Source organism: Coffea arabica, chromosome 8e (assembly GCF_036785885.1).
Source record: "Coffea arabica cultivar ET-39 chromosome 8e, Coffea Arabica ET-39 HiFi, whole genome shotgun sequence".
Lineage (NCBI taxonomy): Eukaryota > Viridiplantae > Streptophyta > Magnoliopsida > Gentianales > Rubiaceae > Coffea > Coffea arabica.
The window spans coordinates 4116611-4132579 of NC_092324.1; the positions used below are offsets into that span (position 1 = coordinate 4116611).

The 15969-nt window shown below is 34.0% G+C and overlaps 1 protein-coding gene across 1 annotated transcript; it reads left to right on the forward strand.

Moving 5' to 3' along the window:
- The first annotated feature begins 58 nt into the window (after positions 1–58).
- LOC113702759 (uncharacterized) lies at positions 59–7124 on the forward strand. Its single transcript, XM_027223891.2, has 5 exons — positions 59–991; positions 2450–2486; positions 3818–4054; positions 5048–5095; positions 6451–7124. Exons 1-5 carry the CDS (start codon positions 666–668, stop codon positions 6934–6936), a joined length of 1134 nt encoding a protein of 377 aa, XP_027079692.1. The 5' UTR covers positions 59–665; the 3' UTR covers positions 6937–7124.
- Positions 7125–15969: the final 8845 nt, after the last annotated feature.

Here is a 15969-nt window from a genome sequence, read left to right on the forward strand (position 1 = left end):
ACTGACACATAATATTAAAGTGTCCCCTTCAAAGAGCTCCAATTCTTTCAACTCATTCGAAAACAGACACAAAATTGCACCAACTCCGCCCCTTCTGATTTTCTCCCTATTCTGAGCTCCTCTTCTGCCACCCCAACCTCCACAGTCCACATATATATCCCCAACAATGCAATAACACACAAGCAGCAACTCCTCACTTATCTCTCGCTATTTGCTGCTTTCTCTCTCTCTCTCTCACACACACACACTAACACTCTCTGCAGTATCAAACCAGATGCCAGTAAGATGCATGATCTCAGCTTTCACAGTTTTATGCAAACAGACTTAACCAGAGCCCTTAAAAGCCCTCCAATTTACTCTCCCCCTTGACCTCTTCTCTGCAGCTGCCCGCTCCAAAACCCCATCTCACACCTACCATCTCCCGAACTCCTCAAAAACACACACCAATACAAGACAAAAACGCCCAAAAACACATTCTAAACGTTATTCAATTTTTTTTTAAAAGCTGTTTTTAGAATTCCAAGACCAACCCAGATAAGAACACATGCATTCATGAAAAGGGTCTGCAAAAGCCATTCAAAAACTGGGGTGCGGCTGGAGGAATTTCAGGGGAAAACTCTAAAGAAGAAAATAAAAAAACCATCTTGTTCGATTTTTTTTGCAACATGGGTTGTCTTATATCTCAGCTGGCAGCAAAATTTGCATTCTTTCCTCCTTCTCCGGCGACTTATCAGGTGAAGAAGAGAGATGATGGGAAGTTGGTGGCCGTATCTACGACGTCGTCTATGCCCATTTCCGGTGCACCTGATGATCCTAGTCTAGATGTGTTGTTGCTTGACACCAAAAGAGGAAACAAAATTGTAGCTTTTTATTTAAAGAACCCATATGCTAGGCTCACTGTTTTATACTCTCATGGCAATGCAGCTGATCTGGGCCAGCTCTATGACCTCTTTATCCAACTTAAAGCTAATCTCAGAGTCAACCTCATGGGGTATCCCCATTTTTACCTTTCTTCTTTTCAAATTTTCTGCATTCTCTTTTTGTTGTTCATAAAAATATTGTTTGTGCTTTTCCTATTGATAATCTATATATATATTTGGTACACAAACTTCCGGGCTTTGTTTGTTCATCTGGCACTTTTTTTTTATTTATTAGTTTTAGCAAATGGGTTCTTTTTTTGGAGCTCATTAATGACTGAAAATCTTGGAGGTGGATATATTGAATATATGTTATGCTGTGTTTCTAGGATATGAGATGTCTTTACATTTAATATTCATGGTTTTGGTAAAGGTCACTTTTTAGGCCTTTTTCTCTTGCACGATTTAATCGCTTTTGGCATTTCTCTTTCTCTTTATTTTTACCCTTTTTTTGGGAGGGGGGGCGGGGCGGTGGTGGTGTTTGTTTCTAGATGGGTTAGAACTAATTTCTTTCTGTCAAATGTTAAATGTCTTTGTAAAGTTTTCGCCTTTTCTTGTTTTCTATGGGGAAAGTTTGCATTTTTGTCTGGCCTTTACTCGGCCAAGACTGTGAAACGGATTTGTTTTGTTGATGAATCGCTACGGTAGCAAAGCCTTGCTTCAGATCTTCTGTTTCACTCGGTTGAGTTGTTCCAGTTTTAACAAGTTAAAAAAAAGAAAAAAAGAAAAAAAAGAGGATCCCTGTTACCGTTGTTTTTTTTTTCACAGACTTGATTTAAGTGTCCAAGTTGATGCTTTTCCCTGATAGTTTTTCTCCACAAGGTTGTTGAATGGATTATTTGCTTTTGTTTTTTACAATAAAATATGCTGCATTGAAGTGAGGTAGGGCTGTATTATGGTTTTCTTGTTGTTACATGGTGCACATCCCTTTCCACTTTTACTTGTTTTTCATTTTTCTTGTCCTTTGTGAGTAAAAGTGAATCTGGGAATACTGGTGACTTTCTCCGAATGAAATGTGAAAGTGAAAAAGGAGAATTTAACTGGTGCGTTGTGATAGAGACATTGTGAATTGTGATCTCTTTGGGGATTGTGCTTTTGGGCAGTGAAACTTATCTTTTACTTTTATGTTAACAAATTGCGCTTGTTTTGTCCATATGCTTCCTACTGTCATGTCAGGTATAATGGGTTTTTTGGAGTTAGAGTGATGCTACCTTGGAAAAGCTTTCAGTGTCCTCTCTGTGTTGTTTCCAGAATCTGTGGCTTAATAGTAGTTTTGGTTTTGTTTGCACATCATGAATTTGAAGGATAAAGCAGTTAAACTGGTTTTCTACTGTCATAGACTCTTTTCAGTTAGGCTAAACATAGCTTTCTGATTGTGGATGTAACCATTGACTTTGATTCATAATTGAAGATTATTGTCAATAATTTGCTTATTTTTGTAGATATTTGTTTGTCTTGCGATTAATTGGATTCATGTACTTACTGAAACTTCCCTTCTAGTCATGACTTTTCCTTCGTAATTTCTTATGCAGATATGATTATTCTGGCTATGGAGCTTCTACCGGCAAGGTCAGTTCGACTTACCATCATCCATCTATATCTGCTATCTTGGCCTTGTCAAAAAATAAGGATCATAATGTGCAATTATGACCCATTTCTGTTCATGGTCAAAAATGAGTCCGGGAACAGAGAATATGTGGAATATAACAACTAAAATATCGAGGTGGGGACAGGAGGTTGTTTGATATACGTACAACTTTTAGAATGGTATGGCAGCTTACAAAATGAAATAGCTAATGACTACGGTCATTTCCTTTCACATGAAAGGGGGAGAGGACGTGATATTAGGTGCGTATGTGTAGTGTTTGCATAATGAGCTTGGAAATTAATGCAAAACAATTAGCGTGTTTGGATAGGAGATTATTTGGAATAGTATTTTGATAAAATACTGTAGCACTTTTTGTGATGTGATGCATGTGAGATAAAAGAGTGGTTGAAAAGATAAAAGGATGGTTGAAAGATGTGTCTGTGATGCAATCAAATTTTTTTTTGCAAATAAAGCTCTATCCAAAAAATGTTAGCCAAATATAGCATACTTAGTTGATGGCAGTAGATAAGTTTCTGATGTACATTTTAGCTTGTATGAAATTCCTTTTTTTTAGCAGTCTCTTTGTGTCGTATTTGATGCGTCTTAAGTCCCCAATGAGGTGTCTTCATGCATATCTTAGACTACAAGGTTACTGAGACTCTCTCTTAAGCCTTTGTCTCCATCCGATCGTTATCCCTTTTCTATTTTGCTTCTAATCTTTATACTTCACTGCAATGCATGTTGACTTGGTGCTACGTAACCAATGTATTTGTGTCTGAATAAGTTTTGAGTAAAGAAAAGTCGTTAAGATTGAAGATTTTGGCCTTAAAAGCTCTTTAATTTGTTCGTGTTCAGCGACAGCGGAGGAGTAACCCTTACTCATTATGAATCCTCAATCCAAAATTTACATTACCAGTTGAAAATGATTCTCATCTACGGGCCAAACCTGTAATAGAATTTATTTTTTCACTTTTAAGGCTGGAAAGAGTAGTTCAACATTAAAAATCCACAAGGCAAGTTTGGGTCAAGCACCTTTGACTTGTCCCTGCAGATATAGATACTTAAGTGTAAAGCGTATGCAATCTGGCTGTGCAACTGAGATAAAACTCTTGACATTGGATGTCAATCAGGGAACCAGTTTGTGGTGAACCTCATAAGAGACAAGTTATAGAGTTTAACATTTTGTTCTGGCCTGGTAAAATATCACTTGGTACTGACCTGGTTTGTTTTCCAGGCTCTAGTTTAGCATGTGCGGTCTCTGTCATATTATTTTTTTGATGTCTAAAATACTTTATTTCTGTTTATGTGACAGCCAAGTGAATTTGATACTTATGCTGACATAGAAGCAGTATACGACTGCCTGGAAACTGAATATGGGGTTAGCCAGGAAGACTTAATTTTATATGGACAATCTGTTGGAAGTGGACCAACATTGCACTTGGCAGCTAAACTTCCCAGGTTGAGGGGTGTAGTTCTGCACAGTGCGATTCTTTCTGGTCTTCGTGTGCTCTGTCACGTGAAGTTCACGCTATGTTTTGACATTTACAGGGTAAGTAGTTATATGCTCTCCAGTCAGTACAAGAGATGAAACAAGAGGATATTCATTGATTCTGCTTATGTAGTCTATCTGTATAGTTAATTGAAACCTTTGATGTTAGACTCTGTGTTGGTTCAAGAATTTAACGTAAATCATCTTAGCATGTTTCAACAATCTATTTTGACCCTGAAACCTTTGATGTTAGACTCTATGTTAGTTGATATTGTGGTTCAAGAATTTAATGTAAATCATCTTAGCAAGTTTCAACAATCTATTTTGACCCATCCATTTTGAAGTTCAGCTGCTACAAGATACTGATCATTAGTTACAATATTTTTAGCCGATCTTGATGCATTTCTTTGTTGTCCAATCAAACCATCTGTGATCTAATAAATAAATGGTATGATGTTCTCATGGTAGATTCCCTGCAGTTCTTGTTTGTGAGCTAGAAATTCATTGATTTGGTTTCTTGTTCTGACTTAATTAAATGCATTGTCCCAAATTGATCAAGTGCAATTTGACTGAAACTATAGCACAGAAAGCTTGAGGCTGAAAAGGGTTTGCAAAACAATCTCAAAGACTAGGAGCAGATCTTTGAGCAAAACAATTATTGTATGCAATCATGGTGGCTTGATTTTCGCTTGAAAACTGTTTTCAACAAAATGTGTTCATGTGAAGATGATGATAATACCCTTCATTGTGTTAATCCTACTAAGTATTTGTGCTTCTGTAGTAATTGAAGCTTTTCAATTTGGCACAGTATGATGCCATCAAAGTTGAGGAAATATACTGCAATTTTGTGGATATTTTGGTTGCGAGAATCTTTTTTAAACTATTGAAATGTTATCGTTGAGATAGAAGCTATACTTTGTTAATTCAAGTCCAGTATGACCATACATTTCTTTTCTGAATAAATCAAGAGTTATGGCTTGTGCTTTTACACAAAATATAGCAGGAAATCCAATTTTTGCTGCTTAAATTCATTGTTGTTCTTTCAATGTGCAGAATGTAAATAAAATTTGGAAGGTGAAGTGCCCTGTGCTTGTTATTCATGTAAGTGTTCTTCATATTTGATTTTATTTTAATCTTTTTATTTTTCTCCGTGATTTTGAAGTTATACTCACCCAGAGTGTGTAGTGATGAACATTCAGACCAACAACTCTTATTCTTGCTGAGTGGATATAAAACTTGCTTCTTCTTTATGATTGGGTTTCCTTTTTTTTTTTTTTTTTTGCTGCATATTCTTGTCTAAAAGTCATTCCAGAGGAATATTTTATAAATTTAGGGTCTAAAAATATGACACACTAGTCGGTGATCATGGACTTCATGGACTGAACTCCTGTACCCAGTAATAGGACATATACAAGAAATTTTACTAATAAGTATAAGTAGGAAGGATTCAATTGACTGCAAGTATTGGAATTGACTGATGACTGCTCAAGCCAAAATCATATTCCTCAATCAGAAGATGTTTGTGTTTTAGCTTTGCAGGTAGAAATTTAAATAACAACAGTTTGAGATTAAGTTTGTTGAGATAAAGTTTTCAAAAGAGTAAACAATTATTGTAACTAGCAGGATGTTGTATTGGTTCTCAAGTAGTTGGAAGTTTTCATATGTTTATATGTTAACTCATGGGCACAGCATGCTTTTACTACTGCCCCTTTTTGTATTTTTTGTTTGTCTGCCTTGGTAAGCACTGGGGATTCTATAAATGTTCTTTTGGTTTGTTGGATTGATTGGACTCATTATGAGCTTTTAATCGCTATATTGACTAATATTAGGGAGTGGAAGAACATTAATTTAGTATGCCACTAAACTCAAGTAGATGAAATGACTTAATCTATGCAAATACTGCATTCTAGTTATTCATGGACAGACAATGACTAAGCTTCTCTTGCTTAATCTGATGCTCCTGAAAGCAGGAAACAAATAGAGTAAAGAAGATATAAGATTTGATCAAGGAATCATGTCCAGTGCTCCGGAGGGGGCTAGATTTATGCTTGAAAATTATGTAGTCAGCATCAGAACTATTAAAGATTTGTTTGTCTTTGTTGTTAAAGATCAACTTTGTATAATCAAACGCCATCTTATGTCACTTCATTTAACTTGTGATATATTATGGATGTTTGCTGCCTGATGACTCTGGCTCCTTTTATATCCTAACTTACTAAAAGATGGATAAGGGAATAATATATGCTGTAAATTATGTTGCATGAATGTGAGTTCTTGCCCTACCTTAAGGTAATGTCAGCTTTAAAAGTTATTTTTCTTGGTAAGAGAAGGATTAACCATAAGGGCTAAGTTGTCTTTGGTGTACTGGAGAACAGTTCCAGTGAAATCTTTTGGTTGGTCTTTTCGAAAACGAGCTTTTTATTATTAAAGCGGTTCCTTATGCTAGCGTTTTACAGGGTACTGAAGATGATGTAGTGAACTGGCTACATGGCAGTGGACTATGGAAAATGGCTAGGGACCCATATGAACCCTTGTGGATTAAAGGTGGTGGGCACTGCAACCTAGAGCTATATCCAGATTACATTCGCCATCTTTGTAAATTTGTTCAAGAAATGGAGAATATGACCACTGAAATCCGACTTGAAAAGATCCGGCAAACTCTACGGCTAAACAAGAGGTCAAATTCTGCTGCCAGGAATTCTGCCACCAAGTGCTGCAAAGTAAAATGTAAGCGATCCAGTTGCTTTAGTTGCTCGAAACCTAACTGCAACTCATGTTGCTGGTGGCCCAAATGCTCAGCATGTCAGCCAAAATGCCCTGAATGGAGACCTAGGTGCCTAGAATGTATAAAACCTGGCTGCATGAAATGTTCATTCTGGTGTACTAAATGCTCGTGTAGTTGGCCAAAATGCTCTTGTTCATGCACAAGTTCATGCTGCTAATTCTTTGTAATGGGGATATAGCCTATAGGTAGACATAGTGCTTCAGTCTGAAATGCAACACTAGGAAGCTGTATAGATTGCTCAACTTTGCTTAGACTCCTTAAAATGTGCAGTAGCCTGTGAGACATGAGAGAGTTAGTTTGGTGATATTAAAGCTATCAAATTGGGTGCTAGTAGTTTGTTGATAATGGTAAAGTATTCCACCTATATTCTTCAAGGGATTTATTTTTAGCATTTTTCGCTTTTCGAGATCCATATTATTTTTTTCAGTTAAAACTGCATCATTTGCTTCTATTGTAGATGTTTGATATCTCACAAGAAATACACTGTTTGAGATGATTTCAAGGTGATGATTTGACTAAAGAATATACTTGCCTAGACTAGAAGATTGAGTATAATTAAGGCAATATTTTGATTTTGGATCTTTCAAGGTTACAGGAGGAGTCTGATAAATGTATATTTGAGGTGTATACATTTCTTTAAAGTGTTAGCTAACTGGTTTTTAACTGTTATGAAGTTGGCCTTGATACATGGGCATCTTCAAGGTAATATCAACATAGGGTTGAGAGTCATAGTCTTGGATTAAGAATTGGACTTATCAATATTTTCTGTAGTGATGGTCTCATGGAGAAGACATTCAATTGCTTTTATGGTGGAGGGCTTATGAAGTTTTTTTTTTTTGACCTTTTGAAAGAAAAAAAAAAAACCTTTTGTGGGATTTTCGGTTTAAAAGTTTTTGGAGTATAAAAACCTGTTGTAATTAGAGTTTTCACTGGATGCAATAATCTGAAATGCCAAATTGGCGGTGAACAAGTAACTAAATAGCTTGGGTTTCAAGGTGCTAAAAAAATTTGGTAAGTCAAAAAGGAAAATGAAACTTAAAAAAAAAAAGGTGATACTAATTGAAATGTGAAAATCAACATTGGCGTGTGGAAAAGACTCAAAAACTAGCAATTGGAAAAGATTGGATAGTAGCCCAATTCAAAACTACATTGGTTTGGGCCAATTCTAAAGCATTAGCCAGATTGGGCAGGCAACAATGTTCAGTATATTTCCTTCGAGAGGCCTAAAAAGGGGACATAATAAAGCTCCATTTGTCCAGGGTTCATTCTAGAAAATGTTGAAGTGTTTTTTTTTGGATAAGTGGAACGTCTTGAATCAAAGATCTTGTACTTACCATTCAATCCAATCTTCTTCGAGAAAATGTTGAAGTGGTATGACAACTTTCAAGAATTATTGAAGTGGTAGTAGTTAATATTTCAACGATAAGAAATACTAATCTTCATCTACGAGTGTTTCTAGACAAGGTCGAAATTTGATACTCATTTTGCTTTTGTAGATATTGGAATTTTGCTTAAAGTTGTTATGCAAATGAACAATTCAATCATAGTATTAAACATTCTTTACTAGTTATGCATACAAAGCAAGAAAGCCAAATGTATAGTCTTCAATAGATGAAGACATATAAATTAAATTCTTGACAACTAAAAAGTTGTAATGGATCGTAAATTGAGGAGATTGAGATCGTGCTTCAATATAACAAGAAGAAAATGGCTTGGAACGTTCTTTTATTTGGAACTAAAATCCAAAAAATAATTGTACACAAGTAAAAGGGCATGTGATAACGTCAAAATGATGCAACAGTCTGGTTTCTTTCAATTTATTTAAAATAAATGTAATCCATTTGAAGAAAGTGGGGGACCGGAGATGAGCAACATGATTGAATATTTCATGTGCTTTATCCTGATTAAAGAAAGTGGAGGCCGGAGGGCAATTTTTTGCATGAAAATGTTGCATCTTCCCATGCTCTAATTTTTGTTGGAATAGTTTGTGAATTGAAATAGAAATAAAGCTTGTCAAATTCAAAATATTGGACAAAAGGAAAATGTTTAATGTAGTCTCTTGATGACCATTATAGTGAGGAAATCGTTTTGGCATGTTTTTGTCCATTAAAGGAGACTAATTGCAATCTCTTGATGATCATTATAGTGAGGAAACGGTTTTGGCATGTTTTTGCCCATTAAAGGAGGTTAAAGCAACCTCTTGATGATCATTAAAGTGAGGAAATTGTGACCCTTTAGTTTTGATGTCTTTTGGGTTGTCTTTCCTATATAAATGACACGTTTTTAGTAAAACAAACTTACTTAGCCATTTTGATCTTTTCTTAAAAAAGACCTTTTGGTTTTACTGTCAAAAGTTCTTCATTCTTATTGTATCTTAGAGGTATATTGCCTTAACGTAGAAGCAAACTACTATGTGTAGTGGGAGCAATAAACACCTTAAGAATAATGTTTGTGCACGCCTCAAGAATTATCAACAAATCCCCCTTCTTTTGTGAAATTTGTTAGTGCAGTTTCTGTACTCTTCTATTGTCTTGTTTTATTTTCTTAACAGTTTTTTCCATTAGTTGTCCTGAAGAAATCATAAGATGGTAAGAAGTAAACGTTAGATACAAAATTTGGCTTGAAATATTGAGTAGTTATCATAGTGTTATATATGATAAAAGACAAGTACTAAAAGAGTATTTGCTACAACTGGAAATGGTCATCACTCATATGTCGTCGAATGTTGAGCGGAGAAAGAGCCCAGTATTTGTGAATGGTAAGAGCCAACCAGGTGTTAAGTTCCATCTCAAATTGATTGCAAAAAACATTGTTGAAACGTTCATTTTTTCCTACTTTTAGTGGTCAATTTTGATGAACAAAGAAAATGTTTCATTAGACCTAACAGCCACTCGAGTGCTAAAATAGGACTTTTCTCTGTTTGGGAACGTTTGTTTTGCAAACGAGTGAGTGCTGATGCAGCAGCCCAAGAGGGCATGGGTGTTTCTTGCTGACTGACTGTATTCATAATAGAGTTGAACAGATCTTCCACATAGTATTTGATTTCAATCTTTGTTCCTATTTTTTTGATTTTTTCTTTCTTGGGCTGGAATAAGTATTAAATTATCAATTTTGGTTCGAATTTAAGGGAGTTGGGAACAAAAAAAAAAAATCTTGTGGTAATCTCTGTTGTTGTGATTTGGAGAATACAATTGAATCTGTTTTTCATAAGGAATCTATATATTTTCACCTCATTTATGCGTCAAGGAGCAAACGATTTTACGAGCTTTGGAGTCACTTATTCAACAATTAGAGATCCTGGATTCAAACTTCCCTCGCCCTCTCCCCACTTCTTAGATCCCACCCTTCTCCTGTTAGAAAAAAAAATTTTCAGATCGCTAAGGTTCTGTGTTCTAATCCCCCTGCCTTTTTCCTCTTCCTAAATCCCACTTTTCCCTTGTTAAAAAAAAAAAAGCAAATGTTTTTTTTTTAATTAGGAGAACCATTTAAAAGGTAAACGTCTGATTTAGTGTGAAGGATTAGATGCTGAAACGATGTCAAAGTTCTCTAATTAACACTATGACCTCACTAACATTGAGAGTTTCAAACATAAAGCTCGTGTTTCAACTAAGAGTAAGTTGATCAAGTCCAACATGCAATATTAGTGCCAAAACATGCACATCTGCTAAAGACAAAGTCCAATAGTACGTATTCACATCCGAACCATTAAAGACAAACTTAATCTGCAGTTGACAATTGGCTTTAGCTCAGCAGCTACAAAAGTAAAAAAAAAAAAAAAAAGCGGCCATTTTTCCAATATTTATCTTTGATGCCAAATCATATTTTGAATGATTCATGGGTCTGGACATCAGTATTTTAGGGTCAGATTATTTTACACCCCATACTTTTTTGGTCCAATGGTTAAGGGTTTGGCTTAATTTGTGACAGATCTATTCTTTTAAAATTAGTTTTGTCTAACAAAAGTTCAACGCATATTGAACATATCGTGTAAATTGTCACATATATATTTATTATTTATTATATTTAGACACTTTTTAAAATTAAATTTATTTTTACAAAATAATAGTACCTAAGGTCTCTTTTACGATTGTCTTGTGGTGCGTTTGATAAAACTATAGTCTGAAAACTGAAATTTGGAATCTGAAATCTGGAATCTAAATCCATTAAATTATTGAATTGTTAAGTACTAAATTCGATACATTTTGAGTATATATTACATTAAGTGATAAGTGAATAATTTGTCACTTATTTTTGGAAGCAGGTTTTACCACGAAATTCAGTGCTACTTAATTAATTTAGATATTCAATTTTTTGTTATCAAACACGTCTACATATATTAAAATTTGAATCCATTAAATTTAAGTGTTGAATTGGCTTATCAAATAAGGTTTTACCCAAACTCCTAAAAATTATACAAACATAGATTAAGGAAAAATATGTAGTACCTTTAAGCATCTACATGCATGCACGTTGACAAAGATTGGTCGAAACAAATGCACACACTTTATTGGGAGGGCTCAAATCCAAGCCTCGTCAATATTTATGGTAGGTGCATTAGTGTTAGATGCGGCAAACAAATATAAGAAATTGGTAAGTTTTTACTTGGGGAAAACTCATGACTCCTTAGATTAATATGTTTGGTTAAACAAAAAGAAATAAGAAAGTGTAAGAATTTTATTTAACAAGACTCTGGATTCCTTATATTAATAGGGGTGATAACCAAAAAAAAAAAAAGAGAAAAAGAGGCATTGAGACATAACAAAAGTTTTGACACAAAAAGATGAGGGGATCGACTGGTCAAGCTTGGTAGGGATTTTACAAAAACTGATAAAACTTGGAAAGAGTTTCTCTCCCGATTTTATACGCAGATATAAAGGAGAAAAAAGGGAGAAAAAAAAGACCCAAGAATTTAAGGATTCAAAAAAAAAAAAAAAAAGAGGATCGGATTTCTGTTCTAATCCATAAAGAGTGTGGATTGATATTTTCCAAGATTGTGCATTCATAGTTCATAATCTAGAATTATGGGAGGCCTATAGGATTGACGATTAAAAAAAAAAATTTTTACCCAACTTTGCAAGCTAGCCCCCCTTCCTCATCCGTGGAATGCTTTACGTTTGTAAGATTGACCTTCCAATTATCTAAAGAGAAGTAAGCTACTTTTGCTTTGTTTCTTCTTTCTATGTTAAAAAATTAGACAAGTTGTTTCGTATTCAATAAACAAAAAGTGAGGTTGCCAAAAAAATAAATTGCTTTCCTCTGTTGAATTGCTTATGAAGTTGCATAACTTTTAACGAATGGGTCAATGGAAGTCGATATTTGGCTTCAACTTCTTTATAATTTTCTCAAATTCAAGAATTGAAGCTCAATAAGCATAAGATGACTCAAGATCAGAGTGCTAACTAAATATTTAGCAAAATATAAATAAGTACACAAATTTTAACATGTTACTAATAGTGAAAGCCTAGCACTGCATTGCATTGGCACTATTTATTACTTGGTTCATGATAATTAATGTTGAATGATGCTGCGAAAGATGATAGTTAATTAAAGGGTTGAATAAAATTCCTTGTTCCTGCTTTGTAACTTTAAAGATCAATAGATGATTGCTATTTTTCAACTTTTCAATCTGGCTTGGATTGCTATTTTTAGAAGTGTTTGTAAAAAACGATATTGTAGTGATTTGATATATGTGAGATAAAAAGATAATTAAGAAATGTGTTCACGAAAAACGTAAAAAATTTTCTGCTGAAAATCACAATCCAAACAAAGCAAGGGAAAAAAGTTGGAAATCGAAATGAATGGATTTTCTAATCAAGCATCCGTTGCACAAATCCAAAATTAACGAGAAAAGTATGCCAAGTTATTTGTTGCTTGAGAAATGACCCAAAAGAAGAAAAAGGGCGGAAGAGGAAATGAGTAGTTGTGAAGACTTGCAAGCTAAACACGAAAAGTGCTCACCGAAAGAGTATCACTTTTAAACCTTAAAGCAGTTATTTTTGTCCATATTTGCTCACCTCGAAAAAGCAGTTGCTTTTAAATTGTATACTTAGGTGAGTATCCGAGGGGTTTTTCAATTTCTTTAGAGCTAGTATTAGTGATAGTAAGTAAGAATATTCTTCCTTCTAGGAATGTCGAGGCCTCTTGTGAAACTTTGATTGCCAGATACCCTATAATTGTATATAACTTTTTGAGTAAAAAAAAAAAAAAAAGAGGATGGAATTCGAGAAAAAAGTACTAAGTAATTTGCAATAGGATATTCTTTGTGGAAACTATTGAAAAGGGCAGAGAAGTGGAAACCATGATTTGTCTGCATGTAATTCCCATCCCATGACGAAAAGACAACATGCGATGGGCATCTCTTGTTTTTCTTTCTGTCCTTTGGTTTTCAGGGGCTGCTGCCTCTGCTCTGCCGGTACAAAGAGCATAATTTCATTGCTTTTGCTAAGTGCATCTGGTTGTCATCACGTGCTTGCTTTTTCATGAGAAAATTCGTAGCCCCTTCCACCATTTCTACCAAATTGCACCATATGTTTCCTTACTTTTTTGATTTTCTAATTTTCCTTTCCTTACCACTTTTTTGTTGAGTAAATGAAGGGAAAGTGGGATCGTTAACGCAGGTTTAAAAAAATTGAGTTATACCCTTCCAAAAATTCTCGTTTGGGATGTTATTTTTAATAATTTTTGTTAAAAAAATAAACTGTAATAATTTGATATATGCGAGATAAAAAGATGATTGAAAAATATGTTCACACAAAACGTAAAAATATTTCTGACTAATGGTTTCATGACTCGTGCCAAGATTTGCTTCCGACCATTATTCTCTTCATTACAATAATAGTTTTCATTGGACAAAACTTAATTGTACTTGGCAGTGATTAGAATGTAGTCACTTGTCCTAGCGGATTCCTAAACCCCCAAGGACGAAATAATTGTTTTTTCCAAGTTTCCCATTGAATTTTTGTTACGCTATGTATGTCTTGTGGGAGGTTCGATCACAAGATAAAAAGATAAGAGGGTTCTACAGTCCATTTCGAGTATTGTATCAATGCAATAAAATTTATCAGGGAACCAGAGCTATCGACACTTGAATGATTTCGAAAGTTTTAAATCATTAGATGATGTGGCAAGATATAATCAAACCAGAATCATGGATACATTGCTCAAAGGAGATTGTAACTATTGAGATATGCTAGCTTTTAAAGATTTTTCTAAATTCATTTGATACTAGAATAATTTAGTTAGTTGCTGAACAAATGTAAAAAGGTAAGGTAAAAAGGTGAATAATTTAATTTTGTAGAAAAATTACTGTAACGATTTGATATACATGAAATAAAAAGATGATTGGAAAATGTATTCACAGAAAACGTAACAATTTTTTTTTGAAAAATTGTTGTCCAAAGGTGAACAGCAATTTTCCAAAGAAAAATTGTTACGTTCCCAATCACCTTTTTATCTCACGTATATCAAATCGCTACAGTAATTGTTTTACAAAAAATCTAGAAAAATACAATCCAAACACAACCGTAGTTGTTGGGATATTTGTTAACAAAAAATCATGTTGAGTTGTTAACAAATATTTCCGGTAAGATTTGGATTATATTAATTTGTTAGCAAGTCATTTTGTTGAGATTTATTATTTAAAAATTATGTTAATTTATTTTATGTAAACACTATAAATAATGAGTTCTTGAATAGAAAACATAAACCCATTTTTAACCCTCGGTACAAGTCTTTTGTGACTTTTTTTTTTTTTGTTTTTGCAATACTAAGCGTTGTTTAGTAGTTTATACTCTAAAAACCAATATTAGCATTTTCCAAAAGATGAATGAATCGAAGGTGTGTATAAGATTACCAAAACCAACAACGAGCATTTTGAGCTCTGAGCTTTCCTTTCAAGAGTCTTTATCTGCTTAATTAGAGGGACCAGAAGAGGTTTCACTTCTTCTGAGTTATTGGCCACAACAGCTCTCAACTGGGGAAAGCGTTTTCCAACTCTTGACATCGTCCGCAGACTGAAAATGATAGTCTAGCGTCGCAATTCGCAGCTTTCAATTGAAAACTATGCCATGAACATCTACGCCTTGGTGATCCAATCAACGATGACTTGATTAGTGCGACCACAAGTTACGGAATAATTATGATTTGACCACATCAATTTCTGCGCAATGTTTATTGATAAAAATAAAAAAAGGAAATTTTATTTCAGAAGCATGACGAAACTAATTTATCTCTCACACGCGTCGACAAAAGTAAACTATCTTCGAGGTTTCATGATTTGTTCACCCATACGTGTAACCAGATGTCAATATATAGTTTATGCTTTTCAACATTCAAACAAGTCAAAGACTATATCATGTTGACAATCTAAATGATTTGAACTTATTTGATTCATACGACTTCCACAAATATATAAAGTGAATTCATTTGCAAAAAAAAAAAAAAAAGAATCGACTTTAAAAACATGATATATTTATGTGATGGATATAAATATGAGAATTCTGAAAAATCAGCATCGTAGCTCTATAAGAAAGAGTGACTTTTTCATCCTATACGTCCAATTGTTACGATTAAATTATAGCTCCCAACTCACTCTTAAACCAACCGTAGGAAGTTTGTATTCTCAAAAGGAAATATTGCATTTTTTTGGCATTCCTATATCTATTGTTGTTATTGACTTTTAATATTCAAAACCATATAGAAAGCAAAAACATTCTTCTCTATATTACAAATTACAAACTACTTTCATGTGTAATTATAGTGAAATGTAATTTGGTTTTTCAAATAATGAAAGAAAGGAAAAGATAGTAGTGCCATACATTGAAATATCAATGTTCACCCCTTTTTCAAAATTCACTTTTCCAAGCAATTTATTTAAGAAGGTTTTTCTGTTATTTGGCTTAAGGAGATGTCTGGTAAGTGAGTTTTAAGACAAGAAATGGGTTTCAAATTCAATCATATTCATACATAGTATTTATTTAACATCAATCAGAATTAGTCAATAGTTTCATAGATACCTTCTATAGGTTTCATGATTAACTATTAAAGAGTAAAGTTTCACTTATCTATTATTTTCTTTTGAATCCACCTACAAAAAGCGGTGAAAAATCTTTCCATTCCTAAGCGATAGACATAAATACGAAATTTCTAAAATCAAGGAGGTGAACCATCTTTTAATTTATTTTTATGGTTT